Raw genomic sequence first — 24522 nt, 5'->3', positions numbered from 1 at the left:
CCTGTTTATATCCATCTCCGGAATCTCAAAAATGAAGGGATGGGAAGGTGAAGGATAAATGTCAAAGGACTCCAGCCTGACATCCATCTCTCTCTCTCTCTCTCTCTCTCTCTCTCTCTCTCTCTCATGCTAGAAACTGATGAACTAATAGTCCATTGAATGTTATTGATGAATGTGTGTTTTTATTTGACAACTGAGATTATGTTTTTCATTTCCAGTTTTTGGTGCCTCAGATGTTGAATATCCTATTTTACCAGTATAAAAGCCCTCCTCACCATCCTCTCCCACCCTGGAGGGCTTCAGTTCATTGGTAAAGGTAATGAGACAGTTCCCTATGCACCTTGATCCATGCTATATATACTATTTCTATTACTATTTGTTGTCTTCATGAAATATTAGATCTTTGTTTCAGTTTCACATGACACACATCCAAGACTATGGTATTGTGTACAGTATTCTGGGCGACAAATGCATTAGCCATAGTTTTTATTTGTGATTTCACTTTGCACTTTTAATTGGAAAATAATTCATATCTTTGCTCATTTTTGTGATATTTTATGAAACTATAGTGATAGTGGATCTTTCCTCTGCGTACTTACATTGTTGCAGATTTATTATATCAGTATTTAAGGGGTTATATTTATAGTTTTGTTTTAGACGTTCTGTTGAGTTAGTTGCAAGAAAATCCCAATAGCAGTAAAAAAGTTCCCTTCAGTCTGGACAATCTATGCGGATAGACATTTCTGCTTGTGTTATGTAAGAAACCCAGATAGAGATCATTGTGACAGCAATGTCATTTCTTCATGCTCAAGTAGATGTTGCTAACTAGCTTGCTGTAAATTATGAAAGTAGACAACTCAAATGTGACACATCTGTTTATCTTGTAATAAAAATACAGACATATAAATAGCACATGAGATACCTCAAACATGTTTTAACCATTTAGGTCAGATCACTTGCAGCTATGGCTTCAACAACTAGAGGGTTGTTGAGGGGTTCACGACATGTAGTGAATGTCAATAATAAAGCGTCAGTACTTCATGTGGACCACTGCTGCTGGACACTTTCAAATACCCTGTGGTCTTGCCTATTGGTGCAAGTCACTTGCTTTCTGTTAAACTGCTCCATGTTAATGTTGAGTCATCCTTTGTAGGACGTGCCCTAGCAGTCTGACGCTGTTGTCCTTCACAACTGATAGTTTGCAGCCAGTGGCGATGTATTGTTATCTATATCATCACTGAACGTTGTTTTTCTCTTGACTTTCCCACTGTAATTTGTCAATTTTGTATCTTAGTATTTGCAATTTAATTACAAATCAGGTACCTGATTTATGCCTTGAGGTGGTACTATGACTGATGATGCCCTCAAGGAAGGGCGAAACATGTCTCATATGGAAATAATAATAAATTCCAAAATGTTTAACATTTCCAATGTATTGAATAGGTGTCATAATAAACTTTTCAGCATCCTACATTAACTACTGCTATCGCTTACGTAATTCACGCATTTATTATGAAAACGTGTTATCCTCTTTCGTTTCGAATTTTCCTTAGAGAACAGCAGTAGACGGGTATTATTAATCAACTCCAACATCACCTTCAAATATCGACGAGATAGCTCGCAAATGCATATGGTGAGAACTATACCGCACTGAAGATGGATGATCGCATTTTGTGGCAAACGTATCGGTTGTCTTATTCAAACAGCGTCACCTATCCTAACTTAACCATACTATACATATGGTGAAAACACACTTTAAACACCAGTAGAGAAATGATAACTTAACCTTCCCTCTATAAATTTTCATAATAGCCTTTCCGTAATTTAACCAGATGCGAGAAAATACAAACTAACCTCTGAAGTCAATTCTGCACTCTGCCATATCTCGAGGTGTATCCCATTTTTACTTAATTGCAGTATTTAGCCTTAAAATTAAGCGGTCATTTACTCGGCCTTTATTTTTAATGAGTTAACAACCATTATCGGATACTTCATTTACGCATTTATTAGGAAAATATTTTCTCTTTCATTTCGGGTTTTCCCATAGGGAATCTGAAATATTTGTCCTGAATGAGCAAATTTACAATACCAATATAAATGGTCCGTTATTGGACATTATAAATTTTCCAGCTAACTCATTCTTGGTTGCCAGCGTTTCGCCCTCGTGTGCTAGGGTGGGCTCATCAGTTGGTACCTAGCACACCTACCAATACGCTGGCTAGTGCATACCGTGGAGGCCACTGCGTAGGCTAACTGGAGCCACCGGCAGTGCCAATGCACTAAGAGACTTTGTCTCATTATCAAAAATTGATGCCTGCTTGTCCATTAGATGATATAGATGTTGATTCCCATAGGGAATCTGAAATATTTGTCCTGAATGAGCAAATTTACAATACCAATATAAATGGTCCGTTATTGGACATTATAAATTTTCCAGCTAACTCATTCTTGGTTGCCAGCGTTTCGCCCTAATGTGCTAGGGTGGGCTCATCAGTTGGTATCTAGCACACCTACCAATACGCTGGCTAGTGCCCACCCTAGCACACGAGGGCGAAACGCTGGCAACCAAGAATGAGTTAGCTGGAAAATTTATAATGTCCAATAACGGATCATTTATATCGCCTTTGAATGTCGACGAGAGAACTCGCTAGGGGACATAGCGAGGAAGCAATACCGAAGGTAATCGATTGCATGCAATATAATCGCTGGGTTGCATAAATATCAGTAACGGAAAAATTCGCGTACGCTTAATCGCTCGTAATAACGGATGCATCAGTGATAGGGCTGTAGCTGTAACCAAAGGACGATGCACAGTTTAATATAGGAATTTTGAAGGGACAGAAAAAATGCCGCTATAACGGAGTTCTCTTTATATCGACAAACTTTCTACTTGATGTCAAAGATAAAAAAGTACTGACAACTATGAACCCGGGACTGCCCACTCTAAGAGCACAGCCGAAAATCCATAAAGAGATTGTACCGATCAGACCAGTGGTTAACTTCAAAAAAGTCCAACTTACAAATTAGCACAATTTATATATAAATTTCTCAAGAAACATTTTAGGTTCAATAATAATAATAATAATAATAATAATAATAATAATAATAATAATTTAATAAACATCATAGACTTTTGTAATAAAACAAAGAGGATCACACTAACTGAAGACAATTCCATTCATAGCTTTGACATTATAAATATGTATTCGAACATACCAACAATAGAAACAATCAACATCATAAGAAAGAATCTATTTCAACACAGTGGGTTAAATAAAGTAGTAATCGAAGAATTTTTTACAAATTCTAACCTTCACATTGGAAAGCAACTTCTTCTCATTTAATAATCAAATTTACAAACAAGAAAAGGGGTTAGCAGTGGGCTCACCAGCATCAGGTATTTTAGTAAATATTTATTTAGATCACCTGGGAGCCAATAATATAATAGATAAAATACAAGGGTTGGAGCTGTGGCTGAGATATGTAGACGTTGTTTTTGTGATAATGAACAAATACTAAAACCAGAGGAACTATTGGACATATTAAATAACATGGACAAACATATTAAATTCACGATAGGATCAGAAAAGAACCAATCCTTGAATTATTTGGATATAACAATCTCTAGGCAAAATAACCATTTTGAATACCAAATACAGTAAAACCTCGTTAATTCGAAGTCGTTGGGACTCAAAAATCTGACTTCGAATTATGTGATTTCGAATTAACCGCCAATTCGCAATTCAGAAGTACCAACCCTTGCCACGTTACGAAATATTCTAAGGCCCGATACTGCATGCATTTAACCTTCATTCACATGCCATGAAAAAAGAACTTTTTCCAAAATGTATCCAAAAAGGTGCATTTACAGTATTCAAATAATGCACTTGCATATCTCACAGGCAAATATAACCTCACGCAACGAAAGAAAGAAAAAAAAAAAGCACGATTCAAAGACGAGGATAATCTATGCTGGCTCCCATGTGCAAGTGCTTCATTCATTGGAGTATTATACTGTATGCATTTTAGATGCCTTGTATTTACACAGAAAGTACCCAATGCCCTTAAAATCAAACTTTCCTATGACTCTTTCCTTGTACGATTTCCCGCCATGGCACTTCTCTCGTACTTCAGAAATGTAAATACTTGCCGCGTCACAAAGTATTCTAAGACCCATTAATACATGCAATCACCTCGATTCACAGTTTAAACCTTTCCAATGCCATGGAAAAACTATTTCCGAAATGTATCCAGCAAGGTGCATTTACAATGTTCAAATAATGCACTTGGATAAATCCCTGACGAACATAACCTCACGCAACGAAAGAAAAAAAATCACACAATTCAAAGACGACGATAAATTATGCTGGTTCCCCTGTGCAAATGCATTGTTTTTTAGATATCTGTACTGTTTGCATTTTTAGATGCTTTGTACTGGCATGGAAAGTGCCCGACGCCATTAAAACATTGTAGCTTATCGAACTTTTCTATGACGAGGGGATAAAGTTTCTCGCTTCCATGTGCATTGCAGTTGCAAAACCATAAGACCGTTTGGGCTCGCATTAAAATAAAGCAATGCAATTTCATCGGCAATTACAGTATTGTTCGGTGCCTACGAATATATTATATGAGCCACGCTTTTTCGTCAACTGTCGGCATCGCCAGCGTTCGCGCATTCTGTTTTCCCGCACAATGCCTGTTGCGTGATATTACGGCGTTCCATTAAAAGGTTGAATACAAAAGAATTCCGATTTCATTCAACTTTGCAATCATGAAGCGCACTGTAGACCCACCGAAGTGAGTGTAAGTGCGGAAAGCTACCCCTCCACGTTCCGGAACACGCCTTCTATTATGACGCGGATAAATTTCGAGTTGAAAGTACTCTGTAACATACTATTGTTTTAAAATGTAAAGGCAGTTTCGAATTAAAAGTCTGCATTTCGGTAATGGGGCCGATATTGTACTTCGAATTACGAATTATCCGTATTTCGAATTAAACAATTTAAATAACATGCAAAACTGTATCTCATGTTTCCGGGAACGAGAACTTCTTCGAATTACGTGGGATTTTGAATTAACCGATTTCGAATTATCGAGGTTCTACTGTATATAGAAAACCAACACATACCAATACTATAATTAGAATCGATTCCAACCATCCAGGACAGCATAAAAAGGCCACTTTTTATAGCTTAATCAACAGGGCGATACACACACCACTTACAGAAATAGAATGTAAAACAGAAATGACATTAATTTATGATATAGCAAAAAGCAACGGTTACACAAGAAACTATGTCAACAAAATAAAGAATAGTATCATCAACAAACCAAAAACACATATCGGAACAGGCATTCATACGAGCTGGCTAACACATTTATGAAATTCAATATTCAAGTAGCATACCGTACTACTAATAATATGTTCGCAAATTCAAGCAAGATTAACACAGACAACCAATTCAATATATCAGGAATATCAGACTGACGTGTCAAAACTGTAACCAAAAATACATCGGACAATGGGGAAGAAATATAGCCATTAGATACAAAGAAATAACCAGTGCTAAAAAGTACGGAAAATATTCAGCTATGTGCGAACACATGCATGAAAATAATCATTCACCAACATCAAACAAGACATGAAATTAATACATTCAGCAAACAAAGGGAAATATATGGACATCCTGGAGAAATTAGAAATTTACATAGATCAGAAACAAAATATTGACAACAATTTAAATGAACACATTAAAGAAGAAAGTTCGTTATTTAAGTTAACTAACCAATATGTGAAGGGAAAGAAAAAGGATAATAGATAGCATCAATTATAACGTCAGGCCCACTCCCTACCGCTACCCCTCCCCTCCACTCAAATTGTTAGGTCTTATGGGTAATATTCTTTCTGTTAATGGATGGCCGGCAAGCGGATAGTTTTTCCTCCGTATTATCATTTTATGTAAGTCCAAGTATTTTATATCACATAGAATCTGATTATGTACGGTATTTTTACTAGGTAAAATAGCTTTTCTTTCTTTATTCTTTTTCTTTTTATAGTACCAGAGGGGCATTTGCGGAAACATAACGGGAGGTTTGTTCTGCTCTGATTCAAAAACTCCGGTCCTGCAACAATTGAGCAAACGTCATCTGCCCTGACGGCACATGCATGGCTAAAATTTTTTAAAAAAATATATATTACAACGTTGACCCTATTCAGTGCAATGAAGGGTTATAACGTAAGATAGTAGCTTCATAGTGTCAACACAATGCAAGCAGTGACAAGTAACATTTCATCAGTGGTCGACACAGCTAGTGGATCCATCCAGGATGATGATACACTTTGTATGAGTGCAAAGGACAGGAGGAATGAATGGATGATTCAAGAGTGTTATCAAAATATTCCATGCCTTACGTGTCGGGTACAACAGGCATTATTGTACAAAAATGCAAAGTGTACATATAGTATGTAGAGTTGAGGTTAGAAAGGACAATGCTGAATGTTAATATGATAAGGTGTTATATCTTGAAACTTAGATAAGTAGGGAGTTGAAGCTCCCAAAACATGTACGTATAAATTATTCAAAATATATTGACAGGGCGGACCAAACAATCACCCGTTGTACGTTATTGTTTTTCTCTTTGTATGCCATGCTCTTTATAGCAGATTTCTACTGTAGTATATTTCTCCAAGCATGCGGCTGTGAGCTTGCATCCGGGAGACAGTGGGTTCGAGTCCCATTGTTGGCAGCCCTGAAGATTGTTTTCCGTGGTTTCCGATTTTCACACCAGGCAAATGCTGGGGCTGTACCTTAATTAAGACCACTGCCGCTTCCTTCCCACTCCCAGGCCTTTCCTATCCTATCGTCGTCGTAAGACCTATCTCCGAGTCGGTGCGACGTAAAGCCACTAGCAAAAAGGCATTTTTCAAAACTGTTTGTAGCTTTGCATGGTAATGGAACTAATGCACTTGAGAACTAACAGGGTTATGCTACTTAAAATTGGTAATGCCGAAAAACTACGAAGGGATAAAATACGATATGTATGTGTTACGGAGTGATAGAAGACAAGTGTCAGTTCCATCGCATCGTCACTCTAGGGTGGGAATGATGGATACATCGAATACACGTTCTTTCACAAAATTAGCTATATTCAAACCCGAATTACTGAATGGGTATATTCCCAATCTCAGGTGCATAGGTTGAATGATGTGACACATGCATATCCACCTATGAGGAAAATTGTCAAGTGGTACAAGAACTTTTTCCTTCACATGGTGGACATAGCTACACTGCCTGACAAAATAATTGAAACACCCAGAAGAAATGTTTGGATGTTGTAACTTCGCATACGTACACACCATTGGCGGGTATGTCACAGAGAATTGCAAACCTCTCTGACGGGTAGAATGGTCACCAGATTGTATTAATGTTGTCGTGTTTAGTGTTGTTGCCAGGCATGGTAGGGTATATAATGGGCGTGAACAGTGTCGTATGTTGAGTGATCACTGTGAAAGACACGGAGATGCTGCGCGTTCATGTGAGACAGCGTTATCAGGGGCCTTATTGAGGGTCTCCATTTGGCTAACTGGTCGAATTGTGCAATATCCAGATTTGTGGGACATTGAAATGTTACAGTGGCCTGATGTTGGACTTCATGGGCAATTGAGGGTAGGCATACTCTTTGTCAAATTTCTGGCCGAGCACGTCTGACCATAAGAAGGGAGGATTGCAGTGTTGCACACCAAGCACTTTGTAACCCCCTTTACATCTGCGCCTGCCATCCAAGAACAACACTCTGAGTTTTCCCGCAATTGGTCGGAGACTGGCAGCAGTTGGACTAGGGAATTACCATCCCATGCGTATGCTGTCATTAACACCACAACACAAATGGCTGTGTTTGGAATGGTGCTGTGATTGGCAAGCTTGGATTGCTGATGAAAGGCATCGCATAATGTTCAGCGATGAATCGCTGTTCTGCACTACCCCAGATGACCATCGCCTGAGAGTATGTCGGCGACCTGGGGCGAGGTTCCATTTTTCCAATGTTTTGGGGAGGCGTAGTTGTGTTACAAGTCCTGGCGTCATGGTGTGGTAAGCCTTCGGGTGTATGTTCAGGTCATGACTGGTAGTGATTCAGGAAACTCCAACGGCACAGTGGTATGTCACGGATATCCTGACCGAGCTCGATAGCTGCAGGCGCTTAAGTGCGGCCAGTATCCAGTAATCGGGAGATAGTATGTTCGAGCCCCACTGTCGGCAGCCCTGAAGATGGTTTTCCGTGGTTTCCCATTTTCACACCAGGCAAATGCCGGGACTGTACCTTAATTAAGGCCACGGCCGCTTCCTTCCATTTTCTAGGCCTTTCCTATCCCATCGTCGCCATAAGACGTATCTGTGTCGGTGCGACGTAAAGCAAAAAAAAAAAAAAGAAAAGAAAACGGATATCCTGCTTCCTCATGTATTGCGCCTCATGCAACCTCATACGACAGTGTTGTGGTAAATTTTTTCAACAGGAAAAAATTTGTCCGTACATGGCACATGTTTCTACGAACAGTCTGCATGATGTTGAGGTACTACCGTGGCCAGCAAGATACCCACATCTGTCGCTGATAGGACGTGTGGGACCGGCTGGGATGTCAACACTGCCCAGCACCGGTACCAAGGGTATCAAAGTGGTTACAACAGTTGTGGGCCAGCTTGCCTCAGGAGAGGATACGGCAGCTTCATAACACCCTTCCCAACTGAATTAGTGCTTGCATCCATGCCAGAGGGGGTGTAACGTCATACTTATATGTGGGATCGTACTGTCAAGTTCTTTGTAAATTTGACTCGATTTTGTAATTGCTCAAAATAGCATCACATACTTTCTCAACACATGAAGCTTCATTTAATTTCCTCCTGCCCTTCTGGGTGCTTCTTTTTTTTGTTAGGCAGTGTATTTTCAATCACCCGGTCATTTGGAGATCCCTAAATGTGGGACAAAGAATGACATTTTCTTGATTCCGCCTCACTGTAGTTTCGAATCTTCGAGAAAATCTCCATGAGCCATCCATACAGGGAGTAAAAGTCACCCTTTAGGGTGAAAGAAAGACACTTCACCGAGCAAGTTGGCAGTGTGGCTAGAGGCGCGCAGCAATGAGCTTGCATTCGGGAGATAATGGCTTTGAACCCCACCATCTGCAGCCCTGAAGATGGTTTTCTGGAGTAGCTCGGGACTGTGGAGCGTTGCCCATCTGAGCCAAACTTGGTTGTTTCGACCCTGGCTCAGTCCAGTGGTATTTGAAGGTGCTTGAATATGTGAGCCTCATTTCGGTAGATTTACTGACATATAAAAGAACTGCTGTGGGACATGATGTCTCTGAGAACCATAAAAGTAGTTAGTGGGACGTAACAACCAATAACATTATTGTTGTTGTTGTTCCGGGGATTCTGTGGAACACAGAGGTGAAAGAAGGTGCGGGCATGAATAGGTGGATATACGAAAGTCGAAAGATTAATTTAAAACTTTAAAATTGGCAGTTTTAATTCTTCTCTTGACCTTTCCTTTCTTCTTCTTATTCTTCTACTCTTTTCTTTTTTTTCTTTTCAAACTTCGAACACGTACACTTCCCTGAGCAAATAACAGTAGATCAAGTACAAATCTAGCTCGAGATCTTGCATAGGAGAATTAGAGAAAACAACAATTTACAACATGAGCCAGAAACTCCTTAATTACAAATTTTACATGAGCACAACTGCTCCCTTGAACAGATAGTCAAGGAGACGGGTCTCCCAATTTCCTTCACATCAACAGGAAGAGCATTATTGCTCTATCAATTTACACTTAGGAATCCATTTTCAAAAATGTCCAGGCCTATCAAAGGCTCAACCGACATTTTACAAAATCAAATGGTATTCACTCTCTTAAATGCTCAACAATCTGATATCTTTAACGTGAAAGGAATGAAATAGAGTTTAACAGGGGTACTGAGTACCCATTCAACAAGGCCTTTGGTAAAAACAAAAGGTTACTGGCCCAAAAATCAAAATGATGAGGAGGCGGACACTTGCACTCCTTGAAAATTTAAATGAAATGCTTAAAACCCTATTCGGGCTTATGGCCCTACATTTGAGGCTAAGCCTATACTACGGAGGTGACTAGATGGAGGAAAATATTTAAGTTACGGAAATTACAAGACAGAAAAGGTTAATAAATCTTAGTAACCTCAGAATCAAGTTGAGAGGGAATTCGAGAGGGTAGCTCACTCTCTGTTCCCTGATTTCAGTTAAGTTCTTACGGCTTGGTTGAAATTTACATTTAAAGTTTGAAATTTACATTTTAGAAAATAAAGTTACATTACTTAAGATTCGAATTTTCCTCAAGCTAGGTTTGAAAGACTATCAGATTTTAAACACGATCTGCCGTTAACTTGAGCTGGTGAACCTCCCAAAGATGGATGAGGCGGCCCCTCACCTCCGTTACGAACACACTAAACTGGAGCAATCACTAAGACAACCTGGTCCGAAAATGTGCCAGCTTTTATAGCTGAGGGGAAAGTTCCAGAAAACTCTGTGCTAAGGCCCTGACACACCTCTAATACTCACTGGATAGTCAAATAAATATCAAAAGGCCTAAAAATAAAGGTACAAAATTTTTCATTGGCCTACATCTTAATCTCTTAACTGGGCATGACGTATATATTCGTACGCTGAATGTTACAGGGTAACGGGCATGACTAATATATATGTACTCTTTATTTACCACGAATACCTCCTGGGTATGACGAGCTACTTTGCCGCGTCGTGTATTGTAGCCTTAATTGAGGTTTTTTCGCACGATGGCAGCAAATACCACTTCTTGAAGCTTGTTTTCATTTTACAACTGTGCTGTGCTACTTGTCCGCAGTAGGCTAAATATGGCAGCATCTAGTTCAAAGTGTAGGTTCGAAACACTAGAAGAAGACGAGATTATTTAACACTTACAGAATGTCTGTGATGATTTATCTTTTCAGAAATCCGAAGATGACTGGTTTGATAAGATGAAGTTGCCTGGCGTGAAAATGGGAAACCACAGAAAACCTCCCTCAGGGCTTATTAAAACTGTACTATGGCTTAGCTATAAGGAGAAACCAGGGTAATTTGGACGCTATGAGAAAATCAGTATGGGCTAGTTTACTTCACAAAGTATCAACTGATTACCACCCACAACACGTGTTATGTCCTCCAGGTCCTGACTTCTGGTTTGGGTACCAGATAGCAAAGACAGAGGGTAAAGATTATTGTCATAAACATTCATTACCCTATGTTGTTATTGAAGCCATAAAACCTATTTATATAGATCTTAGTGCCAAAAATCTCTTGGAAAAATGTTTACAGGGATGAACACTGGGCCCTAATGAGAGTTTCCATCATTGCATTTGTGAACGTGTGCCAAAAAGCGTATTTGTAGGTATTCCTACCCTAAAAATTGGTGTATTGGATGCAGTTATCTGCTTCAATGCAAGTGCTGCATCCAGATGTAAGGTACTGGAGTCATTAGGAATATCCCCAGGGGTAAATAAGGCCTCAGCATTAGCTGCAATAGGTCGTCGTAGGTAACTGATGCTGAGAGGGCTGTATTTGGAAGCCCTAAAGAAGGCAGAACAAAGAGGAGGAATAGTAAAACACAGCAGGTTGATGAGTGTCTTGTATCATGAGGAATATGGAGTTGGAATGCATCGAACCTGTAGGGGTTGATCACAAAATTAAATTTTTACTTTGAATGACTCTCCTGAAAAATTGTATTTTTTAGGAATATTTATTTTACTATCTCAGTAACCGTTAATGATAGACCACTGAAATTTGGCACATAGCTTTAGTGTTCTGTTGTCTGGAAAGTAGACTAAAATCATGAACGTAGCTCTTTATTTATTAAGAATAGACCATAAAATATTCAACAAAATTTATGAAAATTTTAATGACAATTTTAGAACTTTTCCCACAAAAGAACCGTCTTACCATATATTATGATTGTAGTCTACTTTGTTGCTACATGATGTAGGTAGCACCTGTAAAAATATCATTCATATCACACAAGTAGTTTCCGAGTTTACCCTTCCGACAGCTCGGAGCAATTTTGCAGTCTTAAAAACATTACAATAAACAAACTCTCATAAAAAATTCACAATTAACTTTAACCAACAATTAATGATATAACAACAATCTAGAATATTCATTAATTGCACATAAAATATTTGTCCACATAGAACAAGTGTATCTGGTCAAATTATGATGGCAAAAATAGTGATTTCGCACTATTTCATTATGGTCTTCACAGACACGTGCCCTTAAGACTGGTTTGAGAACGCCAATCAAAGAAAAGCTTCGCTGGGGGCGATTTTGACATGAACATCCAGGTTGACAGGATCGCGCCATAACAAGTACGCTATTTAGAACCTGTCTGGAACCCACAGTGTGTGTGCTGCTGATTTCTTTGCGTCGGTAGCTGCTAGACGATCGGTCACGGAAATCTGGCATGCATACAGTGGACTTGGACTCATATTCGCAACGCAAGCGTAGTAAGTAAGTGTCTACATCACAACATAGTGAATTGAAACCGTTTGGCGAAATTGAGAATATGAAATGGATTAATTGTAACTAGAATAAAATATAAATAACAAAATTGGGCGCCACCTGCAAAAGATTTACAGGAATAATTGATTCTGTAGAGCATAAAATAATTCCCTCTCCCAAGGCAACGGTCATCAGGCTGATGGGGCTTCAAACTTGGTTTATAACCTTACATGTTACTGGTTACCCCTGAAATTAAATTTGGGTGGCATGCCAGGCTTTTCCATACTGCACCGATAAAAGATTTACCACAAGTTTCACTGCATGAATTTACTCCCAAAACAAAATAAAACAAAACAAAAACCAACAATAATCACGTGATGAGACCAAAATAATCATACACAAAAAACATCTACAAGCTTTACACCACAACTAGACATACTGTAGTTCTGAAGGCCATGCTTCAAATTGGTCATGTCCTACGAATAAGAAGACCATCCCTTCCTAACCTCATATACATCACACAATAGCATCATCGCCGTGGAATCTATTTATCCTAGGTTGTATGTGAAACAAACCCACTCACCACATTATACACTGTTAATAAGCCATACACATCCACAATGTACAATGTCTGCTGTGGGATTAATAAATGAAAACCATGTATTATTCAAAGAATCAGCAAGTAATAAACACTTGGCCTACGGTTTCAAGTCATCTGTTCTGTGCACAACAACAATTACCTCCAGATTATACATACAAATTATCTCACAGTGTGCATTTCCTCGGAGAGGAATAATCCAGAGTCTAACTTACAAAAAACACTATGTAGTGTCTTCCACCTACTGCTCATCGGGAACTTGATTGCCGAGTTAAGCACTCGCTGTGACTCCATAAGGTTACAGTAATGCAACCGTAAAGACCTCATACAGCAAAAACTTCATAATGGTAATCTTTATGAACAGCAACTGCATTAGTCGTGAACAGTAATGATAATAAACTCGTAGCTCGCACGCACAATATGCTTCGTCCATCACTCCATAATAAATCAGACACTCATTGCACGCACACACATGTAAATATAGGCTCGCTCCATATACCATAGCGTCTGCCAAAATTCACTGGAAACACTACCACTGCCACATCTTCCAAGTGTCTCTTGGTCAATGCAGTCTTGTTCGAAATCGGAGCTTTCAGATTGGTTATCAAGCTGCCGACCTGCAAATAGCGATCTTGCACGTTTATCCACATTGATGAATTACCATCTTCAGCATACACTTCCCGGCATTACCCCGGGTTTCTAAACCACAGGTTGCCGCACTTTTAACCAATTTCAACCGGCTTTCCCAATATATGATACAGATGTTGATTCCCATAGGGAATATGAAATATTTGTCCTGAATGAGCAAATGAGCCGGTGGCTCCAGTTAGCCTACGCAGTGGCCTCCACGGTATGCACTAGCCAGCGTATTGGTAGGTGTGCTAGGTACCAACTGATGAGCCCACCCTAGCACACGAGGGCGAAACGCTGGCAACCAAGAATGAGCTAGCTGAAAAATTTATAATGTCCAATAACGGACCATTTATATTGGTATTATTATTTCCCCCTATAGTCGCGGTTTTCCAGGTTGCACAATCTTAACTGCTAGGCCATGATTACAGACTCTTACACAAACAGAAATTTATACAAAATATAATGATGCACATATGCAGTATTCTCTAACTACAAATTCTTCTTACAATATCATGTTCCTTATATCTTAATTTAAAAACACATGATATTACAAATTAATTTACGAAAATTTCCTAACCTAAAATTGGGAGATAATCGTATACAAACATTTCCTAACTTAAAATTGGGGATCATACTCTTGAACAGTTACAGGATCGAAACGTGTTGCTGCACTGTATGACACAATGGGGAAATCCTTTACTGTAAATCATCCGTGCCTTTGCTCCGGTTTGCTGATCAGTGCCATAAGCTAAATGCATATAATCTAACTTGGTATAAGAGAACTGTTGTATGGTGATGTCGACACTGACTAAGCATGCATTGCAATAAGAGTTCGAGTCCACTGTACGCATGCCAGATTTCCATAAGTGACGGATCGCCTAGCAGCTCCCGATGCAGAGAAATCGGCATCAGACGCAAACACACCGTGGAATTCAGTCGGAGTCTCCGTAGTATACTTGCTGTGGCGTATTCCTGTCAACCTCAAGGTTAATGTTCAGATCCCACCCCTGGCAAATTTTTTCTTCGATTGGTGTTCTCAGGTCTATCTTAAGTTGCGTGAAGATTTAGCAACACGGCCTCGCAAAACCCATTTGAATTCTCCCGCGAACGATCTTATTGGCTAATTTCAGCAGCTGATAAACAATAATGGCATGAGATATGGAGTGATTTCTTTTAAATTATTTATCAGCAAGACCAACACTCCTAACAGTCATATACCCAGTTCACGTTGTTTCCAACGACCCTGTATTTCCTGTCCTAATAGACTGGCTATTCAGGTTGATGCGGTTGACTCTAGAACAATATCAGTTATATTTAGCATAGTAGGGCTCCAGAGCTGTGTCATATTATGTAAATATTATTGTTGTGGGGTTCCACAGGAATTTCAGTTGTATTGTTCATTGAAATATTTGTGCAGTAGGACTCTGGAGCAGTGTCAATTATGTTATTAATTTACAGTAAATAAATACTAGTTCCTGATTTACATCTTCTTGTAAATTTTTGGCATTTCATTAATTCGTTTCTTGAATACAAGCAGTTCTCAACAACTTCTGATTTGTATTACCCTTTTCCTTCTCTCTTTCCAGTTGCTATCACAGTTGTGTTGAATTCCAGTATCTAGTATCTAGTGTTCTAGCTTCCCATTTTCTGCATCAGTCTGTTCATAGATACCACTAACCTTCAAAATTTTAATATTCCAATTAAAATTGTGCTAAGTTTCCTACTTTTGTACTCCATTCTATACCAGACCTTACTGTTTTTTACTTTGCAGCTAAATTGGTTGTCATCACGATACTCTTCCCATCCCTCTGCTTTTTGACATTTTGCCTTGTAATGAAAATGTGCTCCACTGCTGATTTTTCAGTTTTAAAACCAAACTGTATTTGCATTTCTAGCTTTTCTTTACTACTTCTTTCTAACATTCTTTTCATTATTTTAGCAGCACGAGTTGTAATTCTTCATTAATTTTTTATATCTTATCTCCTTTTTGTAAATGAATGGGTAAGACATTCATACATTCAAAAGAGATAGAAAATGTCATACACATCTTTTCCCCCTCGATATTACTGTGATAAGCACCATGCTGTATGTTATAGGCCAGTTAGAAGATTTCGATGATCATGTTGAGAGGGCGTTGGAGCTTGCTGCAGCTACAAGGAACTACACTCATCTTTGCCATGGTATCCCGCTGAGGCAGTTTCGGCTAGATTCATTTTCTATTAGTGAGGTGGTACGCCTTCATTTCCTGACTTCAGGTGGTTATCTGGAGGAGAAAAGAACTAAATGGAGGTGAGTTGATATCTCTGTGTATATATGTTTACATTAGTTTTTTTTGCTTCCTTGACACTGCTACACACAAAGCTTAATGAAACATAGAACACACACAAAAAAAAAGAGATAGTATTGCGTATTGCCTGAAGATTAAGAAAAAATCGTGAAAATTGAAACCATGCTTGAAATAATTGTTGGAATAATTGTTCTGTCCCATGACTCCACTACACATGACATTTCATCCAACTGACATTAATGTGATGTTCAGCACCAGCATGTGACATGGCATCAATAATGACAGATTCTAGATTCTTGAATTATTTTCATTGTTGGTGGATTGCAATCCAAGAAAACAGTATAGTGTTGTCTGACTTTTTGAATCCACATACAGTGAAACCTCGATTCTCCGTTTTTCGAGGGACCACCAAAAAATAAAACGTACAAGATGGGAAAACGGAAAATCCGGGATTGAATGAAAACCATCAACAATTTGGCTAAACATCACAAAAATGAAGTAAGTATAATTATAATCTTACAAAAACTCCTAAACCAAACCAAACCAAACTACAGCCCCATTGGGACTTTGCCTGCCAAGCGACCGCTGCTCAGCCCGAAGGCCTGCAGATTACAAGGGTGCATGGTCAGTGCAACGAATCCTCTCGGCTGATATTCCTGGCTCTGTAGATTGGGGTCGCCATCTCGCCATTAGATAGCTCCACAACTAAAGGTAATAACGTAGGCCGAGTGGACCTGGAACCAGACTTATATCCAGGTAAAATTGCCCGACCTGGTCGCAATCGAACCCGGGCCCTCTGGATGGGAGGCAGGCATCTTAGACCGCGAAACCGCATTAATAACCGGTACGAGAGTTCAAAATCTCGATAGTGTATATTCAATTTTACAGGGGAATCTTCGTCAGTTTCCCGTGAAAACTTCTTTCAGTTCAGCAACATTTATTAGGCTAGCGAAACTCTTCGAAAAATCTAACAACGTCAAGCCAAACGACAATCGACCACAAGTAGCTTTTTAATTCTCTCATCTAATAAAATAAAGCACGTTAGATACAAAAGCACCCAAAATGATGGCAAAATCCCTTCATTTCTTAATCTTTCATTGTAATTTGGTCTCTGGTATACAGTTCGTAGTCAGTTTCTGGAAATCTCGTACCGCGCATATTAGGCCTACATCGACTTTTAAAGGTTATGTTGAACTCGAAAACATGGTTTCGAATGTAAGTATCGATTCTTAAAAGTTCTCAAATGCATTATATTCAGTTCTGTGCATCACAAATCCAGTCAAATTGGAAAGATAAAAGAAATATCATCAAAACTTTAGAAATTACGGTTATTCATGACCTTGACGTCGTCTGGAAAGCGCGCTCGCTGCACATGTCAGTACGAGTTGGAAATTATACCAACCATTTAAAATCTTACGTGCGCAAATAAAACGACTGCGGTTTTTGGTATTTTAACACGAAAACGTAAAATTCCCAGTCTTACATTAGGACCTAAACAGTAATAGGCAATCCCAAGACCTCCCACGGCTTTCTGTTTTTTTTTAAATGTAAGGTGCAACATCTGTTCTGGTCTCGCTAACATAATCATGTACGATAATATCAAAAATACTGAATTTGTGTTAAGAACGAGCAGTTTTGATTCCTGCCTGAAAGCCCAGTTACTCTACAGTGCCCTGAGCTAAGTGCCGAAAACCTGTTCGGCAGTACGATTGAAAAAATGTAAACATGTAAACATCTAACCCTGGGCATAATATGGACGTTTTATAAGTGCGAACATTTGACGAAACTCGTTCAGTCTTCAAACAGAGCTGTCGAAATGCGCCGTATGTCCTTGCAATTGTTGTGGCCACTCTCTGCTTTATGATTTTCCGACATTCTCTAAACAATACCACCCGAATGCGATGCTAAGATGGTTCCTTATGCAAGTTCACCGCCGATCGCTTTTCCAATACCGGTACAGTACTTGCTTTATTTATCGCAAACATGGGGCGTTAACGCCAAGATCCATAAATATGCCATAGTCGTCCTTTCGAGAGAGACAGGTTATTAAAAAACGATTGATCGAGGATTTAGTGTTGATGGGACTGGAATTTCTGGACGGTTGATCCGGGAAATCGTTTCCTCGAGGAACAGATAATACGGGACTTTTACAACATGATTTAGTTACAATTCTCGCGGGACCATGTAATTTGAACGCATATTCCGGGAAAACTTATTTTCCGGGATCCACTGTAATTACACCACAAGCATTGTATCTCGTTTCGACTAGTTCTTAGTCCATTAGATTCTAATGCTGTTTGCCATCTCTCCAACACTACCTTGACTCTTTTCTACACCTGCCTATTAATGTGATGCTATTTGTTTTATGCCTGTTTCTACCACAGCTAACATGAGATATCAATTAGGGTGTGCTCATTTTGTGAACATTGTCAAGATTTGAGAACTTACTACTTCATACTCACATGTAGTCAAAAGTACAATGAATCTGTGGTACTTTTAGTACAATGAATCTGTGGTACTTTTGCCTTTTGTTATTATTCAAGTTCTATTACATGCACGGATTACAATTCAGTGCTTGTTCTTCATCAACTTAGACTTAATACGGACAAGGAATGTCCCGCATTGATCCAAAATTTCATCATGATGTAAAGGGAGAGTTTTTAGGGAAAACAAAACCGAGCAAAATATTTTAATTATTTTTTATGACGAGATATGCCAGAACATAGTTGAACAGACAAAAGATGCCCAGCAGGAAATTGCACATAAAACCCAGTTTAGTAAGATGAAATGAAGGAGTCTAGATCAAGACCAGGTCCGAAAAAATAAGGACGAAACAAAACTTCTTATGGCCATACTGTTGCCGCAGGGGATTGTAAAGAAACCGAAATTAGGACACTATATTTCTCGCAAGAAATTGTACACTACGCTTATTTTCTATGAGCTGATGACACAGAAGAGATTTTTTCTCATCGGGCTGAGTGGCTTAGACGGTTGAGGCACTGGCCAACTTTCTGACCCTAACTTGGCAAGTTTAATTCTTGCTCAGACCGAAACATGTCAGCCTCTGTCAGTAGATTTACTGGCATGCAAAGGAACTCCTGCGGGACTAAATTTCGGCACCTCAGCGTTTCTGAAAACCGTAAACGTAGTTAAATATCAATATTACCCTATAACATACCATATCACATTATTAAGGTATAAAAATACACACTGTATGTTCGACAAACTGAAAAGCTTTTATGTTACTTTCCTTTTTTACTTTTATGTTCTGGATTTCTTTTTATTTTAATTTATTTGTTGAGCTTGCTTTCTTCATTATATGTTCTCCAAGTCCGTTATTTAGCTTAGTTATCTTTGATTTTATAACAGAACTAGCCGATGTACCCGTGCTTCGCTACGGTATTCTCAGAAAGACTGACTTTGTGGTTTTCCTAGCTGAAGGCAACATAGGTCATTACAAAAACATCAGTAGGAAAGTAGCGATTTACACATTTATTACGAAAATGTGTTATCTTTCATTCTGAATTTTCTTTTACAGAGCAGCAGTTGACAGGCTTTACTTATCGACTCTGACATCCCCTTCGAATGTCTACGAGAGAGCTCACTAGTGGACATAGCGAGGAATTGATACCGGAGATCATCGATTGCATGTATTACAATCGCTGGGTACATAAATGTTGGTAATAGAAAATATTGCGCATGCTTAATCGCTCGAAATAACGGATGCGTCAGTGATAAGGCTCTCGCTGTAACCGAAGTATAATGCATAGTTAAATATAGGAAATTCGAAGGGACAGACAAGGGTTCTCATTATATGCCGTACTCGAGGTACAGCGGCCTTAATGTCGCGTGGCTGTGGGCACAATAGATACCTTGTTTCTGCTGTGTAGTACTCTCAAATGTTGTCCAACAGATATTTAGTCCTTTCTGTAGTCATGCCTTGTACTTCCTACTTCTTAGGTAGGTTATGAGGAAGATAATCTGCCTCACAAATCTTCACAGTTGCAGTGGGTCCATCCAATTTTCATTGATTTGTAATGACTCCACATATATTTTCTTTTCACTGTAAAATGACTGAAGGAAGTGATCTGAGGAACTTTTTTCCAACTATGTTGCCAGTCGTACATATTTACTAACAGCTCACCAATTTCTTTTCAGATGATGACAGCTTTGTTCAGTATTGACACAGTCTTGTTCTTCTTCTTCTACTTCTACTACTTGTCCCACACCTGTGGGATCACGGGTGTGAACTGTGTCACACTTGTTGATCTGGTCCTATTTTACGCTGGGATGCCCTTCCTGATGCCAATCCTGTATGGAGGGATGTAATCACTATTGCGTGTTTCTGTAGTTCGTTGTCTGAATATGAAGAGGAAAGTGTTGGGATAAACACAGACACCCAGTTGCCATGCCAAGAGAATTAATCAGACACAATTAAAATCCCCGACCCAGACAGGAGTTGAGCCTGGGACCCTCTGAACCAAACGCCTCGCTGCCGAACGTTCAGCCAACAAGTTGCCCTACATTTCAACTGTGTGACTGAGACAGTACCTGTCAGAAGTACGTGTCACTTGGTCCAGTTACACAAGAAATTTTGTATGACCCACTGGCAGAAAATACATCGTTATTTCTTCATGTAAACCTGACATAACTCTCCACATTATAATGTTACTTTTATTTTGTGTGATGCACTTGTCAGCACGAAAAAACAAATCGCAGGACTATGACCACTTCAGTTAAACTTTCTGGTTATAAAATATGAAGTTCAGTTAATATCTATAATTGTAACCAGACATTATCTTGATGCACAAGCTGGTTATTTCATATTTTGGTCCAAGAAGACAATGCAGGAACTTCATTTAAGAAACCATACCTTAAGCCGCCAATGTTAAATTCCCATTGCCACTTAAGGTATTGTTTTGTTAGACTGCACTGCCTGTTTCCATGGTTATTTTGAAGACTTTAATGTATGGTGATGTCATTCTCACTCCTTTCACCACGCACTTTTAAGGATCAGGCTAACAGATGGCGCTCTAATGTAAAAATCAATTTCTTGCCTTTGCTGCGTTTTTTCTTCGTGGCGAAAAATTTTTGTCATGCAACTTTTGATATGGTTTCCTGGAGAGCGTCACATTTTAAGACTAGTAATAAATTTAAATATGAGCAAAAAGCTGTCAAATATATTCCATATCCTGTAAATCGATGACAAATTTCCCAACCATTAGAAATAAAATTCAAGAAATATTTTCCCAAGATAAAATGCACTGACATTATACACAAAATTATGATTCAAGGTCCAAATAAAGCATTAAAGGAGAACCTTAACCATTGACACAAATCTTCATAGTAAGTATAAGTGAAATACAACAATATTATTTGGTAGAATACAAAGCCCAGCTCCACAAAATATGACTGAAACAGAATTAGTTTCTTTCACTGGATTGTAAAGTGTTCTATTTCAAGCCACTCTTAATTCCTTGAAAGTTCAATACTTTTCTTACGTATTCATGAAAAAAAATTACCACATGAAGTATATTAACATCTTATAGATACACCAGGTTCAAGTCTCCGGAGGTAAAATAATGAGGTGAAAGTCCATCAGCACTTATATCGACTAGGTAAATGGGTTCTTATCACCACACACATTTTGTAGAGAAGTGAATTATCAAGAATTCAGTGTTTTTAAACAACATTCCTCATGGTTGAAGGTACAGTCCTCATGCTGGTGTAGCGAAGTCCAGAATTTGTGATGGAGAAATTACACCATGTTACTGCTTATCTCTCTGAAGCAGTTGAAGCATGTATCGATTAATAGTTGGAATAGGCCAGTTTATATAGGCATGCTTGGTGAGAGAAAGAGAGAGACGGTGGGGGTGAAAACAAACTTCCTGTGAACCAATAAAACATCCGAGAACACTCGAGGCTATGGAGAGAATGTGGCAGGTGTTGTCAGCCAAAAGTTGACATATGGAGTCGGGTGTTCATTTCAGATGCTGCCGGTGATGAATGCAGTTCATGTTCGTGCATGATTCAGTGATGTATTATGGTGGTTGGCAGATAGATGGCAAGTCCATAACATTACACACCTTACATGTTTCTGTAGATGATCCATGTAAACTTTGAACAATGAAGGGGAGAGATTACAGCTTTGTCTAACCCCTGTAAGAACTCATTCTACCATCAGTTCTCACTACAGCCCAATTGTTAGTATAAATGCCTTTGATTGATTTTAATAATCTGCCCTTAATCCTATAGTCCCCAGTATGGTGAACATTTTTTCCCTCATTAAATTGTCATTAGCCTTCTCTAGATCTATGAAATGTAAACATAACTGTCTGTTCTTCTCGTAGCATTTTTCATGTACCTGGCACATGCTGAAAATCTGATCCTAGCAGACCCTCTGTGGTCTGAAACCAAACTTGTTTTGATTCAACTAACTTTCAACCAGTGATTGCATCATATGTTCCAAAATGCCAGTGAACATTTTAACAAGAACAACAGAAACAACAAGAGGAAGAAATTGAACCACCACTGCCATCACCATTTTTTGAGAAATATCTTAATTCACATTTTATTAATATTATATTAATTATCAGAATGCAAACTCGCATGCTGGTTGCTCAGCTGTAAAATGAACTATTGAAAAGTGCATCACAGTAAAAAATTATTTGCCTTCATGGTGTCAGTGGACCCACTCTCATGGAGGTTCAATGGTAAGGTCTGTTTTGAGCCAAGGCATTTCCTTCTACCCAAGCCAGCATGCTATCTTCTCTTGTCGGCATTGTCGGGGCCCTGTTTGCTATTACAGAATGGAATGGAAAATTATCCATAATAATGGTGGATACAAGGTGAATGTTCCTAAAGGTGAGAATTTTCAAACCGTGCCGCAAAGAAAGCAACGTTCATTTCCTCTCGGTACTCCCCTGTTTTTTGTGACTGAAACTTGAGGAAACAATTATGAACGAAGGCATGGGCAGAGCCAGTATCTAGGACAATGACCCTACCTCCATTTCCTGACAGGGCTTTCACTATACCATATGGAGTTTTGTCTGACCAGGAGGATGACAACATAGTTATACTTCCTCTTAAACCAAAAATTACCACTACCACTGCCTCCACTTCTGTCTGACCACCCCCTGGTAAATGTGGCCAGTGTTTAGAAATGTTTCATTTAGCCACACACTGCTTTTTTAATCGGCATCTCTAAGAGCACTCAAGTAGTGGCACTGGCAAGCCACGATATCATGTCTCTCTATCAACACAGTTTGGAACTTGTGCATTTTAAAAACTGAAATCCTAACTCGTGAAAGGAGGTCCGAAGGAATGATTCACTACCATTAAACAAATTATCTTTTCTAAGACTGTTTTGTAGTTTTCGTAGTGTTGGGTGTTCCTTTCTCTCATGATATTTATAGGCATGCCTTTGAATTGTTCCTTGCTGGAAACAATCAATATAGGTCACTCGTTTGGCATAGGTCAGAGTTTTCCATTGATAACCTGTCATGTGATGGTCCAGATACATTCTCTCCCCGTCTTTCCCCTTCTTCACAGGGCTTTTTTAACATTTTTTATTTTAAAAAATATCTGTTCGCGGCATCGACCTATGAAATCTTTTGCCACTACTTTCACCATTTGAGAGGAACCTGCATGTAAGTGGAATTGCGGAAGTGTAGATTGTTGATTGTGAGGCAAGGAACGTTAAGGACGACACAAACATCCAGTCCCCAGGCCAGGGATATTAATCAATTACAATTAAAAATCCCTGACCTGGCCGGGAATCAAACCCGGGTCCGCTGGGTGACAGGCGGATGCGTTGCCCCCTACACCGCGGGGCTGGACTTCTTCACAAGGCTGCTTTCCTTTCTTTTTCTTTCCCTGTTCTAATTGCCGTGCCTTGAGATATTTTTAAAGCTGCTGCTGTTCCTTATACAAGCTTAATATCTATGAGAGCGGCCCCACTTCCCCTTTCAGCCGCAAATATTCCAGTAAGGCGCACACCATATCGCAACTAGACCACAAATAACTAAGCTATGCCTTCCTTTTATGCTTGTCCTTTTTTTGAGGGGGTGAATGAATTCTTGGTTCGCCCTCATCGTTTAGCGGTGCTTTGAACTATTTGTGACTTATTGTAGTTTCGTAAATAAAAAGTTGTTTAAAATATTACATATTACTAGACTTTACATTAAAGTGCCAGTCATAATAACAATACACTTATTAACATGAACACAATAGCACTGTAAATATTTATGTGATTACAAAAGCACTCTATCCAGAGAATGATGCTATCACTTAAAGCAGACACTATTATATAACCAAGGCATGTGTGTATGGCATAAAAATTGGCAACATCAAATAAAATCTAAATCGCCTTATTTGTAAATGAGGTGTCTACCTCGGTGGCAAATGGTACACAAAAAAACATTATTATGAAGCCCTAAATTTTAAATTAATAAGAGAAGATGACATTTCCTAAA

At 39.0% G+C, this 24522-nt stretch overlaps 1 protein-coding gene across 2 annotated transcripts in view; it reads left to right on the top strand.

The window, feature by feature from the left end:
• Positions 1-24522, top strand: part of Acf (ATP-dependent chromatin assembly factor large subunit) — a 711969-nt gene that overhangs the window by 291085 nt on the left and 396362 nt on the right. For both annotated transcript variants that reach the window (XR_011017808.1, XM_068226116.1), the window contains exon 10: positions 15858-16050. Coding sequence is in view for 1 of the 2 variants with exons in the window: in XM_068226116.1 (XP_068082217.1) it covers positions 15858-16050 (193 nt within the window). In the remaining variant the exon portion in view is untranslated. The remainder of the gene's footprint in view (positions 1-15857; positions 16051-24522) is intronic.

The sequence above is a fragment of the Anabrus simplex genome, chromosome 2 (genome assembly GCF_040414725.1).
Source record: "Anabrus simplex isolate iqAnaSimp1 chromosome 2, ASM4041472v1, whole genome shotgun sequence".
NCBI lineage: Eukaryota > Metazoa > Arthropoda > Insecta > Orthoptera > Tettigoniidae > Anabrus > Anabrus simplex.
The sequence above is the reverse complement of the archived record's forward strand: the minus strand, read 5'-3'. Positions and strand labels throughout refer to the sequence as shown.